Source organism: Merops nubicus, unplaced genomic scaffold, assembly GCF_000691845.1.
Source record: "Merops nubicus isolate BGI_N331 unplaced genomic scaffold, ASM69184v1 scaffold13587, whole genome shotgun sequence".
NCBI lineage: Eukaryota > Metazoa > Chordata > Aves > Coraciiformes > Meropidae > Merops > Merops nubicus.
In genome coordinates this window covers 97-12,023 of record NW_008619654.1, presented here as the reverse complement: position 1 = coordinate 12,023, position 11,927 = coordinate 97, and the positions used below count along the sequence as shown (strand labels likewise).

General features: G+C 37.5%; 1 protein-coding gene across 1 annotated transcript in view; it reads right to left on the bottom strand.

Moving 5' to 3' along the window:
• The window catches only part of LOC103776362 (sorting nexin-7-like), a 14,378-nt gene extending 4,144 nt beyond the window's left edge, over positions 1 to 10,234 (bottom strand). Inside the window, exons 1-2 of the mRNA XM_008943871.1 lie at positions 10,115 to 10,234; positions 4,845 to 4,997 (exon numbers count right to left, since the gene is read on the bottom strand). Coding sequence (XP_008942119.1) covers positions 4,845 to 4,997; positions 10,115 to 10,234 — 273 coding nt within the window. The remainder of the gene's footprint in view (positions 1 to 4,844; positions 4,998 to 10,114) is intronic.
• Positions 10,235 to 11,927: the final 1,693 nt, after the last annotated feature.

Sequence of the window (11,927 nt, the reverse complement as noted above, 5' to 3'; positions counted from 1 at the left end):
GAAGGAGTATTGTTTTGTCCTAAGGAATCTTTTGGATCAGCTTATGCCTTTATAACAGTGTAAGTCACAGAAATAAACTAAATTATACTTGAAATAGTTAAGAAAATCAGAAAATTATTTACATTTTTGAAAAAGGGTAACTTGTGTCAATACCAACAAAAATCTCACTATATCAAAGATAACTTTATCTTCTTCTTCTGATTAAGCTGCAAAGTTTTAATGGGATTAGTTTGACAAGAGAAAAAATTAGAAGCTACACTTCAACACAAAGGCTCATCCATGCACAAGAAAAAGTATATTCTTTCAGCGCCAAAATTAATTAAGAATCATCTGACATTATGAATAAACCCCAGTCTTCCTGTGAATGCCTCATGAGCCATGGAAAACCAAACTCTGGTATAGTTGCTGGATTTATAATGTCTAACTAGTCTTTGGATTGGGCTGCAAATTCTAGCCACTTATTCTGGTGGTTTTTTTTTAGTAGGTTAACAAAATTATTTGCTGAGAAAAATTAGAGTGTTTCTTTGATGCTGTAAATATCCTGTAAACACATAAGAAAAAAAAAATGTTTAGTTGCTGTTGCTTTTTGAAGCCAGAGTTCAACATTGCTGGATTTCATTTTGCTAATTTGTACCAGGAACACTTAAGACATGCTAGCTAAATAATGATAGCACCACAAATAATTAGTATCTCGTTTGGTTTTAGTCATGCTGCATCTTTAGGGCTCTGCAGAATATCTGTACCTAACTGAATGAAAATAGTCCTGTTGACAACCACCTTTCTCAGCTGTAAGCTCCACCCTGTGGACAGTTTGTGATCTCAGCTGTTTGGGAGATAGCTGTTCTGGTCTAAGGTGTCTGAGCTCAGATAATAGTGTCACACCTAAGGCATGGGGAAAAGGAATAAAATGAATGGTATGCTGTTAATACATACTTCATTCAAGCACTCCTCTCTGTAAGGCAAAGAAATCGATGCTGTTCAGAAAAAGGAGTAAAGTTCTGAATTTTAAAAAATTTAAAACCGTATCATACTCTTTCAGAAAATCCTCCATATTTTAGCAATGCACTTACATTCATTATTAATACAGTATGTTACTGGCTTTAAGCCTTCGTGGAATACAGAGAGAGTTAAGCATGTATGCAACTCTTCCAGAAGCAAAGAAAAGAAGTAGAGAACTTTAATAAACTCTTGAGACCAGCTACATGACTACAAAATGGTAGTGGTAATTCTTGGCTACTAAATGGCATTATATTTAAATGTATTATAACGTAGCTTGTACACTATCACAGGAAGCCCTTCATTTTAATAGGTCTGTGTAGAAGCACCCTAAAAATTTGCAACACTGGGCTTTAATTAGCATCTTTGTTACCATAGCATTGAGAGAAACAGAGAGGTTGGTGATTCCATAGCTGGAGAAACAAAGGAACAGTTCTTGGTGAAGTATATTAAGTGCAGATAGTCAATGAACTGGAAGGCTACAGAAATACCTCTACTTGTTCTGAATAAGTAAATCTGAAGCAATATAACTACAGGTAACACCTTAAAGTAGCAGTTCATGTAATGTGAACATTAATTCAGCTAAGGGAGTGATACTCTTTAATGCTAGCTAAGCAATGCTTGACAAGTTGACAGCAGAATCCTTAGGCAACTACAGTTAAGAAAAAATGCAAACAAATCTATGTTCATACTCTTTCTCCATATTGTGACAAAGTAACACTTGGGAAATTTTAGTGTACTTTGACACATTGCTATGTTGTATTCGATCACACTGGCTTTATTTTTATACAGTCTTGAAGGACTGGATCCCCTACAGCAAAAGCCAACAGAAAACATGAGATTTCTGTCTCTCATTACTCTGTTGTTCTCAGAAATTTAAGGGGTGCAGAGAATGGCCACTAACAGGAAACACTGCTGGTTAGGTTGCACACCTGGGAAATAAAGTCATCAAAACTGGGGAATAATGAGGAGCACAGTGAAATGCTGCCATAGAAAAGGGAATGGGGCATGGCTTGTGGAGAGGCAAGACTAGGTGGTTAACTGGCAGGGGAGAAGTGCAGAAGGCTGTGTAAAGGAGGAGAAGCAGGTAGTGACTAAGTTAGAAAGCAGGAGATGATTCCTTGCAGGAGGTGGACAGAAGAGCTGGGCAACTGAATCATGTTCATGGTGTCTGGGAGCATGCACAGAACATGCTTTGGGAAAAAAACAAAAAGAGCAAGAAATAAGATGAGGGAAGGTACAAAGAAGGGCTTAGAAAGCATCAAATAGTTCATCAAAAGCATGGACGAGTTATTTGACTTTGGACATGTGGGAGAACGTTGATGATGCAAGCAAAGACTGAACAAGGGAGAAAGAATGTAACAGGCACTGTGTTTACACATGAGTTTAATGAGTGAGACTCAAACTATTATCTTTAACATAGGATTTTGTTTTCTACTGAAAGCATGAAAATCATATTCTGATTTTCGGGCTTCTAGCTTCCTTCCTGAAGTTTCACTTCCAAACAGCGAAACAAGATGCCAGGGCTTCTTTTTCTGCTGTTTCCAGGAGTGCATTACATACCTGTAGTTTGTAATATAAAGGCCTCTGACAGTAGTCACTTCTCCAATAATTAACTGTCAGCATTAACCACAGGTCTCAGATAAACATGCATATTTTATATCAAAACTACCCATCTAAATATTATCAAGTTCTCTTGAATGTCAGGATTAAGGTAATGATTTTCTGATAAAACAGGAAAAAAATGGTAAGCTCTCACTGTGCAAACAAGGAGTGATACTTTTAGCACAATGTTTTCTACTGCTACGGTAAGATAAGGTGTTTTTGTCTAAAATCTGGATCTACTGAGATATAACAGCAAAAATATTTTATGCAGATTTCAGTATTCAAGAAAAGCACCAACGAAGAATAATGTCTCGGTATAAACTAATTTGTCCTGTATTTCAAAGGCTATTCAAGAAAAAACACTGTCAGTTACAGAGATCTGAGCCATTTCCTGCAGTTTGTGATTTAATGACAGTAGTTTCATGTACAGTATAAGCTTTGGTGTTCTGGATTAAAATTCTAACTCAGCAAATCACAGAAGCACAGAATGGTTGGAGTTGGAACGGAGCTCTGGAGCTAAAGCAGGGTCACCTAGAGCAGCTTGTACAGGAACACGTCCAGGTGGGTTTTGAAAGTCTCCAGAGAAGGAGACTTCACAGCCCCTCTGGGCAGCCTGCTCCAGGGCTCTGTCACCCTCACAATAAAGAAGATTTTCCTTTTTCATTATGTTCAGGTCAAACTTCCTGGGTTCTAGCTTGTGCTCATTGCCTCTCGTCCTATCACTGGCCAATACTGAAAAGAGACTGACCCCATCCTCTTGACACCCACTCTTTAGATATTTATAAGCACTGATGAGATCCCCTCTGTTTTCTCTTCTCCAGGCTAAGCAGACCCAGGTCTCTCAGCCTTTCCTCCTAAGAGACATGTTCCAGTCCCCTCAGCATCTTTGTAGCCCTCCACTGTACTCTCTCTAGTAGTTCCCTCCCTGATTTCTAGACAGGAAAGAGAACCAAAGAATTATTTTTGTCTTTTAATTTAGCTAATCATTCATTAACAAAATATTCCAATATATTTAGCATCATTTTAACATACGTATTGCTGATACACAAGTCAGAGATCATCAGTAACTGAGGAAGATGTGAGATGATGCCAAAAGCTTGCTGCCTGATTGCAGAAAATATTTTGATCTTAATATGCAACAACAGATTGTCAATGTCCACGCATCTCACAGACTGTATGTTAATTAATTAGACTTGATGATCAAGAGCTCTGTCTTTTCAATTATGTTTTAACAAAATGATTTGTAAAATCAGGACAGTCATTGGCTAACGGGCAACCCATAAAAAGTTCAGAATGCAGGATTGAAAGTTACAGATAGCAACATATCTGTGAAATTACTAACTTACGATTAATAGATGGCTTAGTTTATTCCATTTTTTATCCCAGAATAAGGAGAAATTCTTAAAAAAAAAACCAAAAACATCAAACCAAACAAGACATCTGGGATATTTTCGAAATGCACACTTCAATCAATATGAAGAAACTTCACAAAATCCTTAAATATTTTGGTTTATGTTTTCAGGTTCTCTTTCCTAGTATATATTCTTGTAAAGGGGAATTCTTACCAAGGATATTAGCTGTGGCATTTGAGTTGAAAATAAAAATTTAATTTCAATATCTTTTCATTCTTTCTGAAGTTGTTTCAATTAAAAGAGATTAAATTTATTAACTGTATACACATGCAGCATTTGTATTTTTTAGGAAGTGCAATAAGCTTTTCCTATTGAAATTCTCAAAGTTTTACTGTTCTTTATCCTTGTAAAGTTTGATTATTTAATGAAAGACAATTCCTTAGAGAAATAACAACAAGGAATTCCTGAATGTGCTGTCTGAAATGGAATCACATTTAAACGTTTTCCTCATATGAGACCATTTACACAAGTTTTGAGCTTTCCAAAGGGCTTCTTCATGCAGTAACAGCAAAAGCTTTCTAAACTGAAATACAGCAGCTGACGTTGAATGGAAAAGTATGTTCCAAATTTTTGTGGTTAGTAAAACAAGAGTGCCCTCTGTTGATGATGAACTCAGGATCAACCACTTGGGCATAAAGAAAATACGTTTTGGTTGAAACATGTCAAATTCAGGATAACTGCCTCCCTCTGTCCCTCTATCCACAAAAATTGAATCTGAGGCTAATACAGGTTTGATCTCAAATGCAAAAATTTCTCTTTACAGACACCCCGTGGACTTCTTCACTGAAATAACAAATGAAAAAATAACATTACTATGAGAAAATGTTTTACCTCTTCATAATACCGGAGATTATTCTCAGCCACATTAGTGAACGTTGATCTCATATCACACTGCATGTTTTGTTTCCACCTGTCCCAGTCTGCTTTCAGAGCATTATTGGCACATTCGACTTTGTCTTCAAGTTTCCCAATCTCTTCTGAGAACTAAATATGAAGAGTAAACATTAAAAAATATTAGTAAAGTCACCATTTCAAAAGTGATTGAAATCAAGTGATTGTACTGCAGAGAAGTACACAGCAGAACTTAGGTTGGTATTTAACTTAGCACAGAACATCATTCCCAGGGATGAATTTAAATTTTATTCTTAATTAATAACTCGGTACAATTTCTGAAACATGAATAACAGAAGTTCTAGACCAGAATAAAAGTATTGTTGAAGATATTTTTATTGACTGAAAAATTACAGACTTTGGCACCTTTCCATTAGCACTTGACAGTAATGCATTTAAAAAGAAAATACAGAGGTCTTTACTGAAGCAGAATCAACTATACAAATTAGATTTGGCCAGAAGAACTGAGAAAACCCTGACAGAACCTTTGATAACCTCAGGAGAAACCAGAATGGGGAGAAGAAAGCAGAAATCAAAAGCACAAACTTTCTGATTTCTTGCTTGTCATCTTGCCATCTTTTCTTCTGGCACTCATCTCTGTGACTGTATAAGGGAGAGAGAAGTGCAGCAGTAGAGAAAGAAGTTAAACTAGAGGACTTCTGCAGAGAAGAAACTCTTTCACAGCAATCCAGATCAAAAACCTTGAGGACTACTCTACAGACACTACTTGTTTCTAATTTTTGTAGATGAACAAATTGACTTTTCAACTAATAGGAATGAATAAGCAGACAGAGGGCCTCTCATTAATGAGTCTTCTAGTCCTCTTAATACTTTTTTTTACCTATTGTCATTTATTAATCAGCTGTGTCAGTTCTGGCTGGCACCTGGTCGCAGAACGAGGTACATCTGCAGCTCCAGTGCAAACTCATGTGCTGGGACTGTGCTGGGACTGCACAGCGACTGTGAGCAGGAGGGGGGTCAGGTAGAAACACTGCCAAGAAGGAACATCAAGCAGGAAAAGCTGATCTCCCTGTATTGCTCCCATTGCAATCCTGTAGAGCTTTGTCTTCTTCCTTGTATTCTGCTGTCACGCAGACTGGGTTTTCCTCATACAACACCCCTGTAAAATTGCATAGCTCCTCTTGCTCTCTGCAGAGCTGGTCCTTTCATTGATAGGAACTTCAGGATTCCAGGATTAACTTCCAGGATTTTCAGAGAATTCTTATGCTATTGGCAGAATGCAGGCACGTTGAAATTCAGAGCAGGATGAGGGAAGCGTTGGTGCACAGACTCCAGCTTGAACCAGGCAGGGAGGAGAGGGTACAAGTGCACCAGCTGCCAGTCCTGCTGCCATCAGACACAAACTAAGCAGCACTGCCTGAAATGGTCACAGAACCCAAGTCCAGTGCTTAAATCACAAACCACAGGTCCCAGCTCAATTTCATATACATCCTTCAGCTCTTAAGGTAGCCAAAAACTCCATAGCTAGTAAAACTGAAACTTTAATCTGAATTGATTTTCTCCACATTCTGCCATACACAAAGGAATAAACATTTTTAGTTAGACTAGATTTCTTGATTTTCCTTGCCACACTTCTAGATTAATGAAATACTGGCTATTAATTAAGAACAATATGCAATATATTATTTCTACTTTACTGAAAAGCCCAAGTTCAATTATCTAGTCAGACCAGTAATCGAACTATGGACAAGGGTAATTTCAACCACCAACAATGTATTCAATATGAAAAGGTTAATCCAAAGATTAAATGTGGGGAAATTCCCTTTAAAGGAGTTACAGGTAGCTGAGTTTGCTGTCTTGGGCATGTTCCAAGTTAATTGCCTTTCCTTCAAATACCAAAAATGAATGCAGATGGAATACTGAAAACAGTGAATATTTTTAGGTGATTTAGAATAGGAAAGGCAGTTGAATCCATTTTCTGGTTTTGCAAGAAAAAAGTCCCTCTATAGGAATGAGCTAGGCTACACACATAAAGAACTTTTCTGGCTTAGAAGTCCTGGCTGCAGCAGCTTACCCTTATCTTGTTCTTCATATCTTTAAGACATTTTACAGTTTGTTTTTTGTCTTGCCTTTTCTAGGAACTACGAATTTCTTCCACAGTGTAGTCACAATGTGATGCGGACAGGCAGACTCTGTTCTACATGCCTGCCTGGAGATGTGGATTAAACATCACCCTCTAAAGCCCAAAAGAAACTGTGTGTTGTATCAAGGCGAGGGTTGGACTTAAGGTCTAAAGACAATGTTGTGCCAGTCTTCATTAGTCTTCTCAAGTAGAGAGGTTTAAGATCAACTTTTTCACAACTGAAAAGAAACATAAATGCCACCCTCTTCAGCTGCCATGATAGCAGAAATCAAGAATGGCTTGGTCTCAACAAAAACATCTACCTAGCGTGTTCCTCATTTACAAGGTGTAAATTGTTCCAGTGTATCCTGAAAATTAAATATGATTCTGAATCCATTTCTTACATTGATCTCACTGAGGCAGCTCGTGTGGTAAATCAAATCTCACATCAGTGATGGCCAGAGAAGGGGAGTTCAGTGCTAATCAGACATCCGACTGTGGGACAGGGAGGTGGGAGCCAGACACTGCTCGGGCAGAGTGCTGCCAGATGTGAACCTGTAGCCAGAGACTTGGCCCAATAGCCAAATTACCTGGTAAGTGACACAGCATTTTACACTATCTCACTAAGCAAAACAGCATGGATTTCTTTCTGCTACATGAATTAATCCTACAGCTTGGTGATAGTAGTCTTGTTTAGCCTAGAGTTAAAACATAACAGATATTCAGAATGTGTTTCTCTTTACTATTCAGTTGCAAGCCTGAACAGTAGAATCTTTAAGCTAGCATTTAATGCTTATCTGGTTCTGTGAGAGCACATTACACCAACCTTTTGTCAAAATTACTATCAACACTAGTGGCAGTACAAAAACTGTTAAAAACTCTCAAACCACAGAGGAATGCACTAGCATTGCTCTGTACACCTTCAGAATGAAGCATGGAAGCAATGCAGCCACAGATTCCCACATCTTTACAGCCAGAGCTCTGGAGGTAAGAAAGGTCTAGATAAGCAGGAGGACACCAGAGTGCTCCCATGTATCTCTGTCAGAGCCTGCATCCAAAATCAGTCTTCAAATCTTCCATATCCTGAAAACTGCCTTCTTCATGGACTAAATTTTCTAGTGGGAGACAAAGTTTTGGCTTCTTAGCACCACCACAAGCAGCTTTTCTAAATGGCAGAAGCACAGCTCATGAAAAAAAAAAAAAAATTCCCAGCCAATAAGCCCAACATGTTGTAAGGTTTAATTTGCAATTGCGGCCTATTTCAGCTGCACTGACCTTGGGGATGTTTTGCATTCTCCTGCTGTAACCTCCTGTTTGTTAACTCATTTAATGTTTGCCGTGACCAATGCTAAAGATCCCACAGCCTTTTATCAGCTCTAATGACAGTCTGAGATTCCTTATCTATGGTGGAAATGTACTTCAAATGAGATTAGAGTTCATGCCACTCATTGTCAGCAGAATTTCTGGCTGCTAGATTGCACTGACAAGTTCAATCTGACATCTGTGAGATCATTAGAAGCTACATGAGTTCTGCTTAAGAGCAGAAATGTGCAAATACAGCCAAACTCAGTGTTTGACACCAGTTCCAGCAACAGTACCTGTGTTACAATCACCTTTTATTCTGCAATCAGTCTGGTTAGAAATGTCAGCAAAATATTTCAACAGATAATAGAACTTAAAACATAGTAAAAAACAGATTAAGGAAACAGTTAAAAGTTGCATGAACGGTTAAAAATAGCAGTGAACATTCTCTGTGGCCAAACTATCATTAATAGAAAAAGCCTTCAACTTCTAATTAAGAAAAAGTCTTCAGGATACAGCTGCTACTCAATTAGAAAACACAGGATTTTATGATCAGATTAGACTGACAGGCATCTGTTTTACTGCTCTCGTGAGACTGCAAGGAGAATCAGGCTCTTGGAAGCAGGAGTTTTTGAAACAAATAAGAAACAGAGGAGTTGCATCCCCCATGCATTTTATAAGAGCTTCAAACTTCACATGTAAACTAAGGATGAAGGACAGGAGAGGTGGCAAAGGAAGCAGGAACTCAAAAAGAGATTAAAGAACACAAAGACAGTGAAATGAGAGGACAATATAAGATACAAGTAAACAGAATTTTTTCCTTCAGGATAAAACAAAACCAGAGGCATTTACTTACTGTCCCAGCGGAGTGCACAGAGGCAAATTGTTGCAAAACATACCATACAGATATGATTGTTGCAGATACCAGACAGAGGTAATATATTATGATTTATTCAGCTCAGAAATCAAATAAAAATATGCAATTCAAGTACCAAAAAGTATCTAAACAGCTCACCTTTACATGAAAGCTAATTAAGACAAACCTAATAAAAGGTATCTGAAATGTCAAGGACTTTCCATCGATGTACTAAAAAGTTATTATTACTTAGTCATTTAAATATATTATTCATACTGTATAACACGTTGTGTTAACACTGTGCTAAAAGGACATTATTTAGGCTGGAGACTTAACCAAAAATGTAAAAAATGCTAATGCCAGAAGTTCCTTTTAACTGGCCCACTGAGCCTTGCTGATGGTTTTGGGGATACCTGGCCCCATGGGCTACCAGTTACAGTCTGACTTCACTCGAATGAATGAAGGTGTCATACTGGAAGTAAAAAAAAAAATCCCTGGGTCCAACCAGGTAAGACAGAAACCTGAACGAACATTAGGCAGAACTTTTAATTTTAAGCAAGTTTGAGGAACAGTTTTGCTCATTCTAACCACCTCCTCTCCCTCTCTTGCATCAAGGGAGCAGCAGCTACAAGAGCACTGCAGCAAGTCTTGCTTTTAACTCCCAGTGTGGTAGTAAACAGAAATGCTAAAAATAAGCTGTGGTACAGTCTGTGTTGACAAAACACAGTGATCACCCACAATTCCCAGACCTTTGCCCCAGCAGCCTGCCTACTGAAGTTCTGCATCTTTCTGATGATGGCCTTTGCCTGGCATGCATAGCTACAAAGACCAAACCTTTTCAGAATAATTATGAGACTTGTAGAGACACCATCCAGTTACAAAGGCTCCAGAAGGCACGCTTGCTTCAGGGGATTGCCTTTTGCCTTTAGAATAAGGCCTGCAAGATTTCAGCTTATGCTTCATACTCACCAGATCCTTTTCTGTCCTTTTATTGGCTAAAGCATCAACTCTGGAATCGAGCTCGCCTTGAATTTGGTCTCTCCTTTTCAAAACACCCTTAATATTGAAAAGAAAAAAAGAATGACTCATCTATTCAGAAAACTATCAAACAGCTGGGCAATTTAATAAATGAAGCACGACCACAGAACGATGCCATGTGATAATTGTGACGTGATACATGCACTTTGCTCCAGGTATGAGAAAAACCTCAACAGTTTACTTAGTATCAGCTCAGCTTACTATCTGTTCATATTATAAAACAGCAATATGTTTCCCAAATTTCATGAACAAAACTGTCTCCTTTGAGTAAAAGTTGTAATATAATGTTGAATAAATGACTAAAAATTGAAATGAGCAGGCATTATTAAAATTGTGACTTTAACCTTCAAAATTGTTTTGTAAGTACCAGATGTAATTCAGAAAAATCAGATAAAATTATCATAAAAATGATAGATGTTCTAACATTGATATATGTGCTTATTTTCAGCATATGTAATTATTACCTCCTTTAAAACTGTCTCATCAGGTATCGGATTTTTAGCATGTCAAAAAATAATTAGAAAGGGAACAAACATTACTTGTTGAACTACAAAATAGGAATGGTATTACAGATTAAATTTCCATTTCCAGTGCTTATTTGCTCTGTGACCTTGATGAAGCCTTACAGATTTCACTTTGCCTTAGTTTCCTCATCTGTGAAAGCACACTGAGATGTGTGCATCTTGCAGAAATGTTTCAAGGCTTTAGTCCTTTTACAACAAAATCAGAAGCAGGATGTATATAATTATGCATCTCAAAAGCTTTGTCTGCATTACCTTGCCACAACTGGTTTTATGACTTTTTCTGCATATCCTAAAGAGATTTTCAGTATTCACCTCTAGCACAGGGCGTGTTGAAACAGCATAGGGCACAAGCAGCTCTACCTTCTCTAGCTCTCTTATATGACTGAGCTCTCTTTGAGATCTTGTCACTTTAACAAAAAACAATAGAATAATTTAGGAGATTAATTTTCAAATAAGTTTTCAGTGTTTCTTTTTGGAGCAGGTACTCACTAGAAAAAAATGGTAAACCTAACTTTGGACAATTCAGAGTAATAGGTTAGAAATACATACCAATTAATCTATCTTTCAGTAGCTCAGAGTGTCTTTTGGTTAGATAAATACAAAAAATATTTAGCTGTAAGCGTGGGAGGAAAACAAATATGTGTGGAACAACTTTCCTTCATATTACAAATGCTTTCTCTTTTTTACTATTTCTTTTGCTTCTTAAAACTGTTTTAATGACTATTTGGCAACTTCTATCACAAAAACTCCTGAAATTACAAGATAAACCAAATTATTTTCATGTTAATGTGCTACAACTATAGACAAGTGCTGACTTCTAATGGCAAACAGAGGGACTGTGTTTTTAAAGCATACTATATTTTAATTTTTTTTTTTGTAATATTTAATGGTACCTTGCCACAAAACCCTCTAATAATTATATGTAGACCCATAACTAATTTATTGCTGCAGTTTGTACTCTGAGTCACAGCAGTACTCTGCACTCTCCAGATTTGTTCTGTGAGTCCGTTAGGAAGGAGCCAGTCCAGACATAAATATTTTAGCTATGAATTAATCTATTTCCCTCCTTTAAGGCTGAACTCCCAAGAGTGGAAAATACAAGGATTCTGTTGTTTTGACCACACCTCCTTCTGGGCATTTGCACATGGTCCTGGCAGCACTGCACAAAGGTCTCTGTGACAGGGGTCAAACACTTCTGAAATCAGGTTTTACTAGTGTGT